This window comes from Ochlerotatus camptorhynchus, unplaced genomic scaffold, assembly GCF_037179485.1.
Source record: "Ochlerotatus camptorhynchus isolate MF236.1 unplaced genomic scaffold, CSIRO-AGI_Acam_v1.1 ptg000044l, whole genome shotgun sequence".
In the NCBI taxonomy this organism is placed as follows: domain Eukaryota; kingdom Metazoa; phylum Arthropoda; class Insecta; order Diptera; family Culicidae; genus Ochlerotatus; species Ochlerotatus camptorhynchus.
In genome coordinates, this window is record NW_027040535.1 from 200,150 (window position 1) to 219,844 (window position 19,695).

At 42.3% G+C, this 19,695-nt stretch overlaps 2 protein-coding genes across 2 annotated transcripts; both read left to right on the forward strand.

Annotated features, from left to right (window-relative positions):
• On the forward strand, positions 1–12,276 carry LOC135714446 (esterase B1-like). Its single transcript, XM_065237830.1, has 3 exons — positions 1–249; positions 10,703–10,840; positions 10,901–12,276. Exons 1-3 carry the CDS (start codon positions 109–111, stop codon positions 12,239–12,241), a joined length of 1,620 nt encoding a protein of 539 aa, XP_065093902.1. The 5' UTR covers positions 1–108; the 3' UTR covers positions 12,242–12,276.
• A 5,191-nt stretch (positions 12,277–17,467) lies between these two features.
• Positions 17,468–18,493, forward strand: LOC135714347 (charged multivesicular body protein 6-like). The gene is made up of 4 exons (XM_065237692.1): positions 17,468–17,662; positions 17,727–17,836; positions 17,904–18,328; positions 18,387–18,493. The coding sequence occupies exons 1-4, from the start codon at positions 17,588–17,590 to the stop codon at positions 18,425–18,427; spliced, it is 651 nt and encodes a 216-aa protein (XP_065093764.1). The 5' UTR covers positions 17,468–17,587; the 3' UTR covers positions 18,428–18,493.
• The last annotated feature ends 1,202 nt before the right edge of the window (positions 18,494–19,695 follow it).

Here is a 19,695-nt window from a genome sequence, read left to right on the forward strand (position 1 = left end):
CGCAGAGCGATTAAGTGTCTTTTGCTCCGTAGATGCACAAGAGTGTGGTGGCAAATAAAAATTAGCAGAGTGTTAATACCTATCAAAACAAAAGTTGAATCAAAGACCATGAGTTTGCATAATCTTATCATTGATACCAAATATGGACCGGTGAGGGGAACGACGAAGAAGTCTCTACTGGGACAGGAATATCTAAGTTTCCAAGGGATTCCGTATGCACGGGCTCCGGTCGGAGAGTTAAGATTCAGGGTAAGTAACACTACCGGCTCCAAAGTTCAGAGAATGCGTCATCAAACATATGTGTATGCTGCAATCAATTGAGATTGGATGTTGCTCTTACAAAGGCAACAGGCGCAGGCAACGAATTTGGTTTGACATTGTATAATGTAATGATTTAGTCAGTCAAGTAAATCCTCTTTGGCATGCGTGAAAGTATATACCATTTGGTATAAAAAGATGTCAATGTGGGAGAGAAATAGAAAGATAGTTCAAAATCCATTAAATGGAGCAGCGTTCATAAAGTCGAGTATTAGTACAAGACACTGAAGAAGTCTGCACATTGTAGACGAAATACGCGTATCTGTCAAGGATAAGCAAATAAGGTAGTGGAATTAAATGGAAATTCATAAAGTGCCATGAGCAAAAGTTCGCAATAATCATTATTTATTGTTGCATTAGTGGCAAGGCGATTGTGATAAAACCACTAACGTGACCACAATTTTACTACTTGATAATGAGTGTAAAGTGTGCATCGAGGCAATATATTTTAATACCATCTTCAGGGGCCTCCTTTAACTCAGTCGGCAAAGGCGCAGCTATAAAGCAAGACCATACTGGATGTGGCTGGGATCGATTCTTGGTCCGGTCTAGGAATTGTTCGGGTTGGAAATTTTGTTGGCTTCCCTGGGCATAGAGCTTGATTGGACTTGCTGTCAGATTTGTCATTGTCATTGGAAAACTCCACGCGATTTTGATAAAATTATTTTTGACAACGCCACTGGAAGAATTGATTCTCAAAAATCCCTTCGTCAAAAGCTCATTCATTTTTTGTTAATGACATGAATCTTGTTACCAAAGGTGTAATTCCGTGAATTTTGTGTCACGTTATTGCGAGGGGAAGACATTGTAATATTTACTTGATATATTTAAGAGATTAGCCGAGTCTATTGAATCACAGAAGTTCAGGGTCCTTCTTGGAAGCCAAAGGCAATTCATAGAAGTTAAGAAAACTTCATTTCATTTAAAAAAAAACTTCATAGAAGTTTGAGGAACTTCGTTTAAGTTCATGGGACGTTGTATAATTTCAAGGAACTTCATAAATCTTCAGGAAACTTTGTACAACTTTAGAAAACTTCGAAGAAGTTCTGGAAACTACCTAGCAAGCTGTGTAGTCGGGACTAAATCGAGCGACTCCAACTTCAACTCCTCAACTCCGACTCCGATTCAAACTAAATACAATAAAAATTTACATAGGGTTTTTGATCCAATTTCCGTCCAACTAAGTACAACCCGCGCTTTATCTCTCTTTTCTGAACGAGTTTAAACAAAAAATGGAATATTTGTGTCAAAGATGACTTCTGAATTTATTCACCTTTCCATACGTACCGTTGGATTTGATACAGAGTCACAAATCGTTGAGATATTGTTTAAAATCTAATACTACTTCTTGATTCTAAATTCGTTCTACGAGTTTCAATTCCGTCCTAACGCATTGAAACGCCTTTAGATTTTTTTTTCGTCCTACGGATAAACGTAGAAAAAGGGGATTCGCTAGGAGCGCTTCTTTTGTTTTGAGAACAATGAGCATAAATATTCATACAATGCGCTCTAATATGATTTATGTTGTAGCTAATGAATTAGCGCATCGGAACAAACCTATTATTGATTTGTGCACGGTGACATCATTGATATTATTGATCTTTTCTGATCAATAGAACGGAAATAGGCGATTACGATGAAGTAGCACTCTACCCTATAAGCTGGAGGAAACGGGCAAATGGGAGGATCCAGTAGACCATCGCTCCAAAATTGTTCTCTCCCGTCTAAGTTCTGGCCACACTCGCCTTTCCCACAATCTCAGTGGAAACGGTGATTTCCACAAGACCTGCTCCCTATGCCGCATTCATCACTCTGTTTAGCATTTCCTATGTCACTGCCTACAATACCAGGGAGCAAGAAAGCTGTACGGGATTCCAAGCAGTGTAAAAGACGCGCTCAGCAATGACGCAAGCCGGACCGCTGCTCTACAAGGTTTTCTTAAAGAGGCAGTGCTCTTCCACCTAGTTTTGTAACTACCATTTCGAGGCTCGCTGCCGGTAGCGGACCCCTCACTGAAGCCTGCTACCGGTGGCACCCTCCTCTTCATCATGGACCGATCATCCGCTCTGGATTACTTTAGGGCCGGCTGACCAATGATACCACCAAGACCCATGGGCACCCGGAAACCCGGACTACTAATCCCAACAGACCTACTGCACAACCAGAAACAACCATTGACACTCCCTGACAGCAAACTGAACAGCATACAACACTCTGTTTTTAACAACTCTGTATTAAGGGGACCCCCTTCCGGGGCCCCATCCTCCTTCCCGGAGGCCCCTTTCGGAGATCCCCAAAGACGAACTAGCCAATGGCTGAAAGTCTCTTTAATAAAGTAGGTTAGGTTAACCTAACATATAAGCCAAGCCGTACTCAGAATTTTTGTTTGGGTGGCGAACTCTCCTCATCGTTCTTTCTCTTTTACGATGCCCTCATCACATTCCATAAGGGTATCCTATGGGGTGTTTACATCTGTGTGGATTTGCTAGCGCTAGTGTACTAGCCAACTAGCATGAATTTCAGTTGCTCCTGGAATCTCATGCTAGTAGACGCTGATGCCCTGTTTACATTATGCTGGTGAGCTTTTTTTGCTAGCAGCTGGCTCATTAGCGCTAGTGAAATAGCATAAGTGTAAACAGCCCATTAAGGTGAAAGTGGATCGGATTAGAATGACTCACTTCATCGATTTTTTACAAAACAACGCAGCGCGCAATCGAAAAAAACTCTTCCGTGCAAAATTAAAAAACAATAATCGCTATCTCTAGCAATTTTAACAAGATTGATTTATTGTTTAAATTTTCCGAAAACCATTTTTTAAGTTCAATTTTAGGACCACAATCCACTTTCGCTAACTTTGCTGATCAATTACACTAGTATTTATTTCGTATATTTTTTTAAAAATTTCAGCCTTTTTGATGAAGGTATTCTGATATATCTTGGTATTTTTTAAGATAATTAGATAATTCCATGAACTTTGGCAGAACTTCCCTGAACTTCGGCAGAACTTCTCTGAACTTTGGCAGGACTTCACTGAACTTCAGCAGGAGTTCCCTAAACTTTTACAGGCCTTCCCTGAACTACGACAGGATTTCCCGGAGGTTCGGCAGGCCTTCCCTGAACTTCGGCATGAGTTCCCTGAACTTCATCACGACTACCCTGATTTCCAAGAATTGAAATAAAAAGGACTTCCCTGAACTTCAGCAGCCCTTGCCTGAACTTTGGCAGAACTTCTCTGAACTTCGGCAGGACTTCACTGAACTACAGCAGGCGTTCCCTGAACTTTGGTAAAACTTCCCTGAACTTCAGTAGAACTTCTCTGAACTTCGGCAAGAGTTCTCTAAACTTCGGAAGAAGTTCTCTGAACTTCGGCAGGAGTTCTCTAAACTTTGACAGGAGATTTCTTTTATATGGCTTTCTCAATCTAGAGTAATCCAAACAGTCAGTTTTGCATTTCCCTGTTTGGATTACCCTAGACTGAGAAATCCATATAAAAGAAATCTGCATACGTACCAGTCAAAAAATCTAGTAAATCACTTCGGCAGGAGTTCCCTGAACTTCGGCAGGATTTCCCTGAACTTCAGCAGGACTTCCCTGAACTTCGGCAAGACTTCCCTGAACTTTGGAAGGACTTTCCTGAACTTCGGCAGAACTTCGCTGAAGTTCGGCAGGCCTTCCCTGAACTTCAGCAGGACTTCCCTGAACTTCGGCATAACTTCTCTGAACTTCGGCAGGACTTCACTGAACTTCAGCAGGAGTTCCCTGAACTTTGACAGGCCTTCCCTGAACTACGGCAAGACTTCCCGGAGGATCAGCAGGCCTTCCCTGAAATTCGGCATGAGTTCCCTGAACTTCATCACTTCTTCTTCTTCTTCGCATTTCAAGCTTTTTGCATATCGCATATTAGCTTATTGCGTGCTCTCAACTTAGTGTTCTAGATGCACTTCCACAGTTATTAATTGAGAGCTTTCGATGCCTGTACCATTTTTGCATTGGTATAATTGTGTGGCTAGTCCAATCATGCTTCTATGCCCAGGGAAGTCGAGAAATTTTCCAATCCGAAAAATTCCTAGACCGAACCGGAAATTGAACCCAGCCACCTCCAGCATGGTCTTGCTTTGTAGCTGCGCCTTTACCGACTGAGCTAAGGGAGGACCCGTCACGACTTCCCTGATTTCCAAGAATTGAAATGAACTGAACTTCGGCAGGACTTCACTGAACTTCAGCAGGAGTTCCCTGAACTTCGGCAAGATTTCCCTGAACTTCGGTAGAACTTCTCTGAACTTCGGCAGGAGTTCTCTCAACTTCGACAGGAGAATTCCTTTAAATGGCTTTCTCAATCTAGTGTAATCCAAACAGTCAGTTTTGCATTTCCCTGTTTGGATTACCCTAGACTGAGAAAGCCATATAAAAGAAATCTCCATACGTACCAGCCGAAAAATCTAATAAATCACTTCGGCAGGAGTTCCCTGAACTTCAGCAGGACTTCCTTGAACTTCGGCAAGACTTCCCTAAACTTCAGCAGGACTTCCCTGAACTTCGGCAAGACTTCCCTGAACTTCGGAAGGACTTTCCTGAACATCAACAGGACTACTGGCAGAGCTTCCCTGATCTTCATCAGGACTTCGCTAAAGTTCGGCAAGCCTTCCCTGAACTACGGCAAGACTTCCCTGAGCATTAGTTGGACTGCCCTGAACATGGAATCTTTGAATTGAAGTTGTCATTTCAGTAGTAGAATTATTATAATTATATAAGAATATTGTGTTTGCGAATACGGTTTCGATGCTTCTCATTTTCCTAATTTGCAATGCTTGTTGGTATTGAAGCATTTTGAAATTGAGTGTAATTCGAACGGATGTGGATTCAGTATCAACGGAAAAGCATTAACTTTCACCTTAAAGAGAAAGAGTTAGCACATCAAACTCTCACTATTATACCTGTTTACTCTGACGTAAAGCGGAAGTTATTCAGGCTAGGAATGCTTGGTACATTTAGAAGACATCTTCAACGATATCGGCAAGATGTCTTTACATGTCGTCACCGCTACTTTTAAAATTTTCGGGCGAGAGAAGGTGTTCATGTTTAATATTTCATATTTATAAAACAGAGTCTTTCCAGAAATTCAGGGACCTTCTTTGAACTCAAGAGCAGTTCGTAAAAGTTAAGTGAACATTATTTTATTTCTAAGAACTTCGTAGAAGCTCTGAGAATGTCTTGAATGTAAAAAGAACGTTGTGGAATTTCAAGGAACTTCATAGATATTCAAGAAACATAGTAGAAATTTCGAAAACTTGAACTGTGTAGTAAACTTTCTTGAAGTGCAACAAATTGTATTGAAACTCAGCAAACTTTGTAGGAGCTCCGAAAACTTCATAAAACTTCAGAGAATATTGTATAACTTCAGCAAATGTTGTACAAGTTCAGAGAACTTTGTAAAACTTCTTCAAACATTGTTGAAAATCAGCGAACTTTCGAGAAATTTAGCTAATTTCGCAATAATCCAGTAATTTTTGTTGACGCTCAGGGTTCTTTCTTCAACTATATTAGATTTTTATTTTATTTCAAGGGCTTTGAGATATTCGGAGGACAGCAAAAAAATTCTGGAAATTTAATAAAAATTATTCCACTTTAGTTACTATATCCGGAAGATTACTCTTTTCAGATTGTTCAGTTAGTTTGTGTGAGTGTGTTGGGAATCGTGAGCAATCGATGATCATCCCTGGCGGCTGTCGGATTCAACGCGCCTACGTCTACGGAGCTAACGCATAAGTGATACGCAATTCGGTAGAGCTTGTCAAACGCTTTTGAGCTTATGTAGTATAGAATTTGTTCAGTACGGTCGCAAAATCTTGAAATGATTGAGATCGTCCGTTAAATTCACTAATTTGATACAAAGCTGAATAGAAAATAGTTCTATACATAATTCGTACACGAGAAGAACCATTTTCGCCGAGTTGTCGTCCAACCTAAGTGGATGGTACGCATCACCATCTGTTCAAAAACACCATCGGTTGGACCTTCATGAGGATAATCCAGGCATCGTGGTCGTATATGACTACTGGTCTAATCAGCATTTTGAAGATATTACAATCGTGGGGCGGCCAACTTTTTCAAGTGACACAGATGCGTCTTTTCAACTTTAGTTCATTTGAGATTTTAATTATTATTTACAGTTACTAGTCCTATCAGGCCTATTTTAAAGTATGGCCACCTTGGTGGGATTGGTTTGATTTGAATTGGAAAAAGAAGACTACTTATAACTACTATTTACAACTACAACTAACCTACAACTACTATATGCACCTAACCTACTATATACAAGTTGCTTATCAAAGCATGTTCTGATAAATTACATTTTTCTGCAAATTTAGTCTTAATTTCGTTAATTCTTGAATCTATTTTGGCAATTTCTGCCTCTTCGTGTAAATTTGTTATTCTAGTGTCGAAAGGACGATCAAGAACCATCCTCAGCACTCTATTTTGTGCGACCTGAATTTTGTTCCTGTGAGTCTGTGCACATGATTCCCACACCGGAGCTGCGTAGAGGATCGCAGGTGCTATGATTTGTTTGTAGACGGCCAGTTTGTTTACCCTTGAGAGGCGAGATCTGCGGCAAATCAGCGGATACAGACACCTAACCAAGGCAGAACACTTGACTACTGTTTTCTCTACATGCGAACGGAAGAGGAGCTTTTCATCAAACAACATCCCGAGATAGGTTACTTCGGCGGACCACTCAACCCTTGTGCCATCCATGATTACAGTACAAGATGGAGCCGGTTTCAGTTTGGGCGATTGCCGATGGAGGAACATGATCGCTTGTGTTTTGGAGGCATTGATTTTGATTTTCCACGTGGTGGCATAATCAGCAAAGGCGTTAAGACATCGTTGAAGTTTGTTCGTTATTTCGCGAGGCATCCTTCCTTTGACGGCTATTGCGGTATCATCTGCGAACAGGAAAAACACGCAACCGTCACCGAGGGGAGGAATGTCGGAAGTGTAAATGCTGTAAAGCAAGGGGCCCAGCAGACTGCCTTGCGGGACTCCTGCTGGGATGGAAAACGTGTCTGAAAGACAACCATTCAACGATACCTTAAACGACCTTTGCTGAAGGTAGTTTCGGGTGATTTTAACCAGATGTAATGGGAAGTTGAAGTTACAAAGCTTGTACACAAGTCCGTCATGCCAAACATTGTCAAACGCCTTTTCAACGTCTAACAAGGCCATGGCTGTGGACTTGGATACAGCTTTGTTACTTCGGATGTTATTCATCACCCGTACTAGCTGGTGATTGGTGGAGTGCCCCTTTCTGAATCCAAACTGTTCCGGAAGGAGAATGTTGCTTTCCTCCACAAACTTGAGCAAACGATTGAGAATGAGTTTCTCGAACAATTTGCTCAGCGCTGAAAGGAGGCTGATTGGTCTGTAGCTTGAAGACAATGTTGGATCCTTACCGGGTTTGCGGATTGGTATGATTTTTGCTACTTTCCAGCTGTTTGGAAAGTAGTGCAGTTCCAAACATCTGTTGAAGATAGCGGTTAGAAGAGACTGCACTTTCATGCTGAGTCTCTCCAAGATCAAGTTGAATATACCGTCAAACCCGGGGGCCTTCATGTTCTTGGTGCATTTCAGCGCTGAGCAAATTTGTTGTACTGTAATCATATCCACCGGAGGCACGACACAAGGGGAGGCATCTAGGTTTTGAACGCATTGCGCAACCTGATCTTCGAGCGGACTTTGGATAGACGAGCCAAGCAAATGCGATGAAGCGACATGCTCGCCGATCGCATTTGCTTTCTCCTGTGGGGTGATTAAAAGCCGATCGTCATCATTTTCGACTCTGAGAGGTGGAACGGGTTTGGGATGAGTTTTCAGCACCTTGGCTACCTTCCAGAATGGACGAGAGCGGTCATCCAGATTCTGGACAACACGCCCGAAACTTTCATTTCGGAGTGAGTCCATTCTGGAAGCAATCTGCCTGTTCAGATCGGCCATTTCACGTTTCCTCGCTAGATCTCCAGTCCTCTGAAACTGGCGTCTACGCACATTTCTCAAGCGAATCAGTAATTGGGTGTGGGAATCAATGGAAACAAACTTACCCCTCACAGGAACTTGTCGAACACACGTCTCGTCAGCCACGGATATGGCCTGGTGGAGCCCTTCCAGTGCCCGGTCGATGTCCTCTACGGTGTCAAGTGGCGGATTTTCATCGATGTTTCTGTCGACCACATGCCCAAACTGCACCCAGTTGACATGATGGTAGTCTTTGCGCAGGCTTTGAGCAGGTTCCACGTGGGTGCCGACTTCAGCCACCACCGGTTGATGGTCGGAACTGAGATCGTTGATCGCCATCGGTTTGGATAGTCCAATGTTCGATAGAAAAAAGTCCAACGTGGAAGGGTTTCCCGCCGGAGAGATGAATGTCGGTTCATCAGGGAATTTCACTGTATACAGCCCATGCTGCGAGTGGTCGAAGAGCAGACGTCCGTTCTGATTCCGCTGATAGTTCCGCCATGCTTCGTGGCGGGCATTTAAATCGCCCCCAATGACGAATCGTGAGCTCGTGCGAGTGATGGTGGTCAGATCATGCTTGAATTGGATGCCTAATCCATTACTGGCAGCACACTGACGAGGGCAGTATACGGCGACGAACCGGACGTTTCCGGTTGGTGATTCCACCTCGACACTAAGGGCCTCGATGATAGAAGTGCGAATATTCGGCAGCGTGCAGAACTTGATTCCTTTCTTGATGATGATCGCAACACCACCCCCCCTGGAGTCAATACGATCAAGCCGGATAATGTGGTGATCAGGCAACCAAAAGCTGTCACCGGATTTAAGATGGGTCTCTGTTAGGAGGCCCACGTCGATACTATGCTTGCGGAGGAAGTCAGCAAGCTCGAGTCTTTTTGCTCTTACAGCGCATGCGTTCCATGTGACGACAGTTATCGGTTTAGACACCATACTGAATAATAAACTTACCGAGCACTTGGATCTGTTCGGGCTTGCTGCGGCACTGGCGAAGAGCGCTGGTCATGTCGACGAAAATCTTCATCAGCTCATCCGCAGAGAAGAGATCGGGATTGGCGTTTTGTGCTGGTGGTTGTCTCCAGAATCCAGGGGGGGATGGAGAGCTTTGTCCAGCTGAGGCACCAGACGTTTCTTGGCGGGGGCCGGATTGCACCCGTGGATTTGCTTGACCGTGTTGCGTAGCAGGAAGAGGCGGGAAATCCTCCAGTCTGAATGCCGGCGTATTTTCCTTCTTTCGTCCTGGTTGATTTCTTGTGGACGCCTGCTTTCGGATCCGTTTGAAATCTTCGCGTTTGGGGCACTGTTTGTCGGACCCTTGATGAGCGCCATTACAGTTGGCGCATTTGGCCGCTTCCGACTCGTCGACAACACACTCGGAGGAGATATGGTTTTGGGCGCATTTTCCACAGCGCGGCTTGACGAAGCAGTTTCGGGTGCCGTGCCCGAAATTCAGGCAACGTTGACACTGGGTGACGTCGTGACGGCCGCCACGGTATGGCTCCCATCGGACAATGATGGAATTGATGGAGCGGATAGCCTTCAACGCATTGAGCGTCACCGTTCCCTTCTGGAAATGCACCAGGAAAAGACAATCTGGATACCTTTTGACGTTCTCGTCCCTCCTTGTCATCCGGAAGACGGCAGTTGGGGCCAGCTTGTAGCGGTTCTTGATTTCCGCTTCAATCAGCTTCGGGTCAAAATTCGGTAGACCCCTGATGACGACCTTGAATGGTTTCTCGCCGGGAATGTCGTGGGTGAAAAATTCCACCTTGGTAGTCCTCAGGTGGGCAACGACCAAGTCATACTCCGCTTTCGTGCGGAGCATAACCTTGGTGCCGACTCTGCCCAACTTGAATTCGGCTTTAACGCCCAGCGAAGCCAGATCTGCGATGAGATCGTTAAGATGGGCATTTTTTACTACCAACGGAGGTAGCTTTACGTTTGCCGTGCTTGTGTCGGCAACGTCACCGAAATCTCCGACATCACTACCGTTTGTCGCAGTAGCATCGCCGCGAGAAATCGTGCAATCGGACTGGCTCCGATTCTTCTTCCTCTTCTTGCTGCGCTTTCCTTTTGCAGCTGGCTGGGTATGCTCATCGATGGGAAGAACAGCAAACCTGTTCGATGTGGACACACCGGAGCTTCCTTCACCGGCGTCCTGGTCCTTATATAACCTAACATAGCTGGTCTCGACCGATAGTGACGTGCTCTTGCTAATGGCATCAACAAGTAATTACCAGTTCATTTCCATATGTAGGACTGCAAAAGTTATTCTAAATTTGATATAAATAAACTCAACATAGTTATAATCATAATGCAATCATAATTTAATTGAATTTACTCTTCTTTCATTTAGCCTCCTGTGGCCCCGGAAAAATGGGCCGAGCCCTTGGACTGCACGGAACAGAGCCTTCCGTGCTACCATTTCGATCGTCGCGTCAACCAGATCGTCGGTAGCGAGGATAGTCTCAAGATCAATGTGTTTACCAAGACGGTAAGTCAGTACGATTTATTCGCCATTACAGCTAATTACAGCAACGCTTGTATTCAGCAGACCAGCCCTTCAAAACCCCTCCCCGTGATGGTCTACATTTACGGTGGTGGATTTACCGAGGGCACGAGCGGAAACGAACTTTACGGGCCCGACTTCCTACTGCAAAAGGACGTCATCTTGGTCAATTTCAACTACCGCACGGGAGCGTTAGGATTCCTGTGTTGTCAATCCGCAGATGACGGCGTACCCGGAAATGCCGGGTTGAAGGATCAAAACTTAGCCCTCAAATGGGTGAAGGATAACATTGCCGCCTTCGGAGGTGATCCGGAAACGGTCACTCTGTTCGGGCATAGCGCTGGAGCATGTTCAGTGCAGTATCACCTAATTTCGGAAGCTTCCAGAGGATTGTTCAAGCGTGCGATCGTTATGTCCGGAAGCACCTACTGCAGTTGGGGACTGTCTCCACAGCGTAACTGGGTAGAAAAACTGGCCAAGGCCCTTGGGTGGGATGGAAAAGGAGCGGAATCGGAAGCGCTGAGCTTCCTACGTACGGTCACACCGGAAGATATTATCAACAACCAGGAGAAACTGATGGGACCAGAAGATATTAGGGACGGTGTTTTTACGCCATTCGGTCCGACTATTGAACCTTATATCACTGAAGGCTGTATGATACAGAAAGACCCACTGCAAATGAATCGTGAAGCATGGGGAAATGAGATCGATATAATGATCGGGGGTACATCAGAAGAAGGCTTGCTGATCATGCAAAAAATCAAACTGCACCCGGAAGCCCTGCAGAATCCCCATCTGTTCGTGGGAACCGTACCAGCCAGGTTGAAGATTACAATGGAACAGCGCATGGAATTTGCCGGAAAGTTGAAGCAAATGTACTATCCGGACAGCGAGCCTTCAATAGATAATTTCGGTGGATATGTTGATATGATGACTGATCTTGGATTTTGGCACGGAATGCACCGAACAATTTTAGCACGAGCAAACAACGGCTCATCTGCCCGTACGTTCGTCTACCGTTTCTGTGTCGATTCGGAGCACTTCAATCACTACCGCATAATGATGATCGATCCAACCTATCGGGGAACGGCACATTCCGACGAAATATCCTACTTGTTTTCCAACTTCACCGGAAGTGTTCCCGCTGAAGACAGTTTCGAGTATCGTGCTCTGCAGACGATGGTCGACGTGTTTACGTCTTTTGCCACCAATGGAGATCCAAACTGTGAACGAACAAAGGAATTGCAGTGGGAAGCGGTCAAGGAAACAAAGCCGACCTTCAAATGTCTCAACATCACAAATGATGGAATTGCTTTTATCGACTTTCCGAATGTCAAGCGCCTCGAGCTGTTGGATTCCATGTTCGTGAATGATCCGTTGTATTGACGTGCGTATCGGATATCCATAAGAACTCAGATCCCGACAGTTCTAAACACCACATTATAAATCGTTTGAATGCTACAAAACTATGTGTAACTCCACAAACACAATTTCTAACAGGATTGCATATGATCCTATCTACTTAGAGTTAGATCGAATTATAAGAACGGTGAATTCCGGATTTTGTCATCCTCCTTTTCAAATAAATTTAATTAGTCTCTTTTTCCGTATCTTTGCATTTATTTCATCTATCTTGGCAATGACTGTGATAAATTTGGCATACGTAATTTTTGGGGATTACAAAACCGAGAAATCACTGAATAACAACTATGAAAATGATTTTTAATATCAGACATAAATATCATGTATATGTATCAAAAATAAATCTATTAACAGAGAAAAGTTTTTATTTTATCTACATAACGAACCGAACATAAACGTATCACATTGTGATTCTTTTTACGCTCCAGAATGAGCAAAGTTTCACCTACACACTTAGATTTTTTTGTAGAAATGGGCTCTACCGAGCAGGTTGCCATTTTATTTTGCTGGATCTTAGTGAAAAACTTGCCGAGATTCAACTAAAAAACGTAAATTTTGCATAAGTTTTTCACTGAGATCTTGCAAAATAAAATGCCGAGCTGCTCGGTGCTGCCCATCTCGGCAAAAATCTAGGTGTGTAATTGGATTTATTACACTTCATGAAATAGGACGGTTTAGAAATTATAAAAGAAAAAAATGTGCTCGAACTTCTTAATCATACATAAAAAACAGACAAACCAAAACCTAGACGTCCTCCGTCGTCATTTGGTGGCCAATCGTAGCATGGATCCTTCCTGAAGTTCTCACCGTTTTTCTGGAATTCTAGGAACATCCTGAAGTAGTCAGAACCGAGGTCAGAACTTCCCTAAAAAATATTTGCAATTAGCCTGAAGTTAATAGAATTGCTTTGAGCCTCTTTTATCGTCCCTGATATTCTCAGAACTTGCCTGTGGTCCTTGAGATTCTCCTGAACTTTTGATACTGTACTACCTTGGAGTTCTCTGATCTTTAGTGAAATTCCATTACTTTTTCTGAAGTGTTCTACACTTCTATGAAGTTCTCTGGGCTTCCTGAAAAACTGGGAGCTTCTTAAAATGTATTTCTATTTTCTTGAAATAAATGGAACTGCGATGATCTTACCTGAAGTTCTCGCAATACTTGAAACTGCCATGAAGTTTATGAAACATAGCCTAAAATGTGTCTGATCATTGAGCTTCTCTGGAGTTTTTTGCTATTTCATCTAAATTCTCGGCACTTTCCTAAACTCAACTGGAGTTCTCTGAACTACTGTGAAGTTTCAGAAGTTATAAAAATACATATTAAATTTCACTTGTGTTCTATGGATTTCTTTAAAATTACCATAGCTTCTGTAAGGTTCCCGTTATTTTCCTAAAGTCAAAGCAATATCATAAATGCAGTTTTAAGATTTCCTGTGAAGTTCTCGACCTTTTTCGAAGTTCATGAAAATGCCCTCAATTTATCAGAACTAATTCTTCAGGAGCATTGAAGTTATTGGTACTGCCTTGAAGCTCTTCAAACTTTCCTAATGTTCTCTAGGCTTCCCTGAATAACTACATTTCCAAACATACAATTTACCAGGCTTAAAGCTGAATAAACGTGATTTTAGCTGATTGGCTGTTTTGCAGTTAAATTTTTTTAAGTACTAACACCATCCCTGAAGTTTTTGGTACTCCCAATATCTGTAATATTTAAATATGTCCAAACAGATTCAAAATGCCGGCGCCGGTGGTGTAGTGGTAAGCGTGACTGCTTTCTAACATCCCGATGGGTCTGGGTTCAATCCCAGCCGAGGTCGGTGGGATTTTTCTGAGGCATAAAAATCTCTGGTCACGGCTTCCCTTCGGAAGGGAAGTAAAGCCGTTGGTCACGGCCCATGTGTGTTGAATTGAATGGGTGCGATATCCTACGCAGGTGTGGAAGCTGCCTTCCTCCACATTCGATTGCCGTATAACAAGTTCAAAGCAAAAGTTTGTTTTGAAGCAAAATTAATCCGTTTTTAATTTTAACATTGTCATGGTTTTCATTTGACAGTTGTACAATTCAATTCGAAAGTTTCAAATTTTAATAGGAGCGAGGGAGCAACTTTTGATTTGACAAATAACTGACTTTCGGTTTGAAAGCTAACGACTCTCTACCAAAAACAACCAACGCAAACTTTTAATTATATCGATGGATTTTTTAATTTTAGCAACGAGTTTTTTTGTGTGTGTATGTTTCATGGGGTGAATCGATTAGCTTGGAACCGAAGAGAGTACCAGAGCTGAGCCAAAAAGTTGAGCACGTTATTTCGGGACCTTCTTGTCTTAAGGCCCAAGCCCAATGACAGCGGAAGCGAAACGGCAGCGGAAAAGCCCGATCTGAGTAAGCCTACTTGTCGGATTGAAAACAAGTTAGAATCAAATCGACTTCGGTTAGGCATATTGACGTCATTTGTGACAACTGTCAAACTTGCCGTTTCCGTTCCGCTTCCGCCCACATTAAGTTTGGGCCTTTAGAGTTACCTCTACACGCTCACCTGAAAGTACTCATTAAATGAGTATCTTGTACTCATTTTTTGAAATTATTCAAAACTGTAAAAAAAATCCAAAAGCGGGTACTTTTTCCCCATTTTTGAAAATAACTCCTGCAATGAAAATGGATACAAATATACATTCAATTAATGTCAAAACAGCTATGTTGTCCTCGGTGTGTGGAAAACCTATAAAATCTGCCGGAAAATGAGGAAATTGACGAAAATTTTATTCAGTCTCGGAGAAGTACCAATAGACTAAGTGAATCCAATCATAAAATTCGGGAATTTCCCTGGAAAAACCTGGGAAAACATGAGACAAATTTTACTCATCGCTGAGTTCCTGCACTTTTGGCGATTATGAGTGAACTGCGCTCAAATTTGTATAGTTCCCATTCGCCGTGTACTGTACCATTTAAAGCAGCCGAGTAGCAGGCGCGTAGGCAACATGTTATACAGTGACAGCGGGCCCAGCACAGCAAAATAAATTATTTGAGCCCGGGACATGCTGCCTACTGTCAAACACTGCTGTTGGTATAGGCCTTGTCACTGGCCTGATTTAAAGCGAACGAGTGCGAGCAAGAGGGACACAGATTAGTAGGAAAACAAACCACCCATTCATCCATGTGTGCTAGATAGAGAAAGATGATTAAACGTCAAAAAGGTCTATATAGACGGTTTAACCAAGGGGGGAGGTGGCTGTCAAATACGAACAATCGTCGCCTACCTCGCATAACTGGTTCCAAACGTAAACAAGCCATAAGAAACCTACAGCGTTTGTTTACGTTTGCAACCACTTTCATACAAGATGATCAGTCGATCGTACTCACTTTCGTCCGATGTATCGAGTTGTCAAAAATTGAGTAAACGAGAAATGTCAAACTGAGTAAAAGCCACTCAGTCAGCAAAATCCTGGACTTGGAAAAAATGCCACCCTAATAAAAATAACCATAAAAGATAGCTTAACGACGTGTTCGGGGTATCATCCAAACCATTTGTGGGATAGTTTACCTATCCGGGATACAGTTCGTTTATGGTATTTGTTTATTAGGGAAGTCATTTCGGGGGTAACCTCATAGAAAATGTTACTTAAAACCGGCTAAAATGCCTTCAGGTTAGTACGAATTGTTTAGGGAAACGGTGTGGAACCATTTTCTGCTCCGATAGAATGAATCCGGAGCAGGCAATTTCAATTTCCTTGAATAAAAATCAACTATCTGAAACTATCTGTGACTATCTGAAAGCTAATGTAAACCTCGTACAACATATCAATATAACATCTCAGTGCGAACATTTCAAAGGGGCGTAATTTCATTTGTAAACAATGGCTTTAGCCGTCGATTTCTCGCAACAACAACAATAGATAGAGGAATGTTTCCTCTACCAGCTAGCATTGTTAAAATTTGAGGAGTGAGCTTTTATTTGCGACGGCTAAAGCAATTACACCAACAATCAATACGAAACTAACGATTTTAAATTGGCTCACTACTTGACTAGCCTATTGGTCCCAAGCAAACGATTAACGTACCCCATTCTAGTCGAAATTCTACTACTACACAGCGTTTGTTTTGATTCGCTATGAAAGTTTGACAGATAAAATTAGTATGTTTCGAGGGGTGAATCGATTAGCTTGGGACCGAAGTTGACAAAAAGTTGAGCAAGTTATTTCGGAACCTTCTAGTCTTAGAGTTACCTCTATGATTACACCCCTTTGAAGTGTTATGGCACTGATCTAATGATTCCAAAATTCCGAAAATCATTTTTCTATAGCAAGTGAGTGAAAGCTGGAAGCAAGTTTGGTCTGCGTCACTTTTCTATCATCAACTCTGCCACGAGATAATTGGAAAATGGCGGAAAAATATGTAAACGGCCTTGAAGTTCTCCGGAGATTTATAGAATGGTTCTATCATTTGGGTTATTCTTCATTTATGGTGAATTTTTTTTATAAGGGCGAACATGTTGCATTTCAAAAAGTTGCAGGAACGCCATCTGATCAACAGCTATTGGAGCTGACGAGAGCTTTAATTTCCACCTAAGAGGAAGAGGTGACAATTGGCTTGTTCCTCCTTTATTTCTATCTCTATCTTTATCTATCTCTATCTTACGCACATGAAATCGGCCAATCAGGAGCTGGTTCACGTTTGACAGAAAAGTGGTACATTTTCGCCCCCGTATTGTCACCTCTTCTCTTAGATTTCCACAATAGATAAAATATTCATTCAATATACTGCTCTGTAATAACATGATGTTTCGGGACAGTGTATTCCTGCGCGATTAAAATCCTCGATTAAATCGAAAACATATCTCGATCAACAATTGAAAAAAGCCTATCAGCTTTTGAAAACAACACTTTGTAAGCCCTTTCCTCGCAAACCGAAGGCCACCGCCCACGTAAATCAATGGCGTCATCGTGTAGAGGAAATTTTTCCTAATCGATTATCCTGTTGATTTGCGTAGGCGGCCTATGCTTTGCATGGAAAGGGCTTACATAGTTTTGTAAACAAAAGCTGATAGACCTTTTTCAATCGATGGTCGCGATATTCTAGTACCTTCTCAACTAAAATTTACCACATGGTACACATGGGGAGATAAACAAAAATAAAACTTTGATAACAACAAAAACGCAAATTGTCACAACACCAAAACATCTTGACTCATCCCCTCTTCATCGCCAGCTGATTTTGGAATCAACTTTTTGCGTTTATTAAGCGATTTATCAGTAATTTAATTAGTAATTTTTAGTTACATCCCCTAGAGCATATCATTAAATCAGGCATACAATGGGAAACTTGTTCGGTAAATCGAGCAGTAAAGCTAAAGTGAGCAGAGTAACTGAACACGACAAAGCAGTGCTGGTAAGTAGACGCGAAGCAGAAATCAAAAGTTCGATTAAATTTCGCTTTTATCCGCACCCAATAGCAACTTAAACAACAAAGAGACAAATTGAAACAGTACCAGAAACGGATTGAACTTCAGTTGGGGAAAGATCGAGAGATAGCGAAAAAATGTTTGGCGACTGGTCGAAAAGAGTGAGTAGTTTTTGAGTTTCGTACATCAGTTTTAATAACTGGCAAAATTTCAAATCTTAAACCTTAGACGAGCAAAAACGCTGCTTCGTAAGAAGAAGTACCAGGAAAAGCTCCTGTCCAACGCGGACGCTCAGATTGAAACGATAGAGAAACTAGCGTCCGACATCGAATTTGCCCAGGTGGAAGCGCAGGTCATCAGTGGCCTCAAGGTCGGCAACGAAGCACTGAAGAAGGTGAACGAAATCCTCTCGATCGAAGAGGTTGAACAGATACTGGACGAAACGAGAGAGAGCATCGAAAAGCAGCAGGAGATCGACGCACTGCTGAACGGTGTACTGACCGAGGAGGACGAAGATGAAGTGCTGGCCGAGTTGGAGCAGCTCGTTGGTGGCCAAGACGAGGAGAAGACTACCGAGGAAGAGGATATTGGCGAAAGGTTGCCCGTTGTGCCGGAGGATGAACCGACGCCCGAGAAGCGGCGGAAGGAGAAAGGTATCATATATTCGTTGATGAAGTATTATTATTACCTAACAACATTCTTGACTTCTAGATTCGGAGCGGTCTGGCAAGAAAATAGCCCTGGAGGCTTAAGCCAAGCTCTAGAATTACTTGGGAAGGTTTAGCGATGGATGCGGCCCGTTTTTATGCTGATGGCAACAAACCCAAACTATTTTGAATGCCTGCTTTTATGCGAATCGATGACTTACAGATTGGAATACTTGCCCGGATGGGGAATACTTTCATAGATGTATATGAGTCATTATTTTTGTTGTAAATATTGATAAACTCGATACGAAATATTAAAGAATGTTCATAAATATTTATTGTTGTCAGAGATAAAAATGACATATATACATTCCATTGTCCTTTCATTAGATAACCTATTTATATAGGATATTTCCAGACAGGTCTTTTCTCTTTCCGTTGATTAGAAGCTTACTTTGGATATGTTTGTACATTCATTCTCTGCGTGTAACTTCTCTCTTTCCACTTTACAATCTCGATTAATATCAAAACATGTTATTTACATTGCAGTTAGTTTATTTCTTGAATATTAATTTACGTAATGACAAATCTTTTGAAGAATTAAAAATATACACCAATATTCTGGTTTACGTTCGAACCATACTTTACATACAAAAAAAAATACGATTTGAACGGAAATGAGAATATAGTTAATAGACTGAATGTGGTCTAAATCTAGGGTGGCATTGCGCATCTCGATCCGAGATTTTTTTTTTCGTTTCAACCACATTTGGCATTATCATAGAGGTAACTCTAAAGGGCCACCCACATTAGATCCGTTTGCGTGGCGTTGGCGTAAATTTGACTAAAAGGTTCCGAAGAGACGTGCTCAACTTTTTGGCTCAGCTCTGGTACTATCTTCGGTCCCAAGCTAAACGATTCACCCCTCGAAACATAGGAAAAACCAATAACCCCTCATTTTATCTGTCAAACTTTCATAGCAAATCAAAACAAACATTGAGTAGTACTAGAATTTCGACTAGAATGGAGTACGTTAATCGTTTGCTTGGGACCAATAAGCTAGTCAAGTAGTGAGCCAATTTTAAATCGTTAGTTTCGTATTGATTGTTGAGAAGGTCCCGAAGAAACGTGCCTTATTTGTTGGCTCAGCTCTGGTACTCTCTTCGGTCCCAAGCTAGTCGATGCACCCCTCGAAACATAGGAAAATCCACGAACCCCTCATTTTATCTGTCAAACTTTCATAGAGAATCAAAACAAACATAGTGTAGTAGTAGAATTCCAACTAGAATGGGATACGTTAATCGTTTGCTTGGGACCAATAGGCTAGTCAAGTAGTGAGCCAATTTCAAATCGATAGTTTCGTATTGATTGTT

Bases quoted from the DNA above. Each gene is read 5' to 3' on its own strand.
- LOC135714446 (XM_065237830.1), top strand. From the start codon at position 109: ATGAGTTTGCATAATCTTATCATTGATACCAAATATGGACCGGTGAGG. The intron at 250-10,702 runs GTAAGTAACACT...TCTTTCATTTAG, and splicing joins TCGGAGAGTTAAGATTCAGG to CCTCCTGTGGCCCCGGAAAA. The intron at 10,841-10,900 runs GTAAGTCAGTAC...TGTATTCAGCAG, and splicing joins TCAATGTGTTTACCAAGACG to ACCAGCCCTTCAAAACCCCT.
- LOC135714347 (XM_065237692.1), top strand. From the start codon at position 17,588: ATGGGAAACTTGTTCGGTAAATCGAGCAGTAAAGCTAAAGTGAGCAGA. The intron at 17,663-17,726 runs GTAAGTAGACGC...CGCACCCAATAG, and splicing joins AACACGACAAAGCAGTGCTG to CAACTTAAACAACAAAGAGA. The intron at 18,329-18,386 runs GTATCATATATT...CTTGACTTCTAG, and splicing joins GAAGCGGCGGAAGGAGAAAG to ATTCGGAGCGGTCTGGCAAG.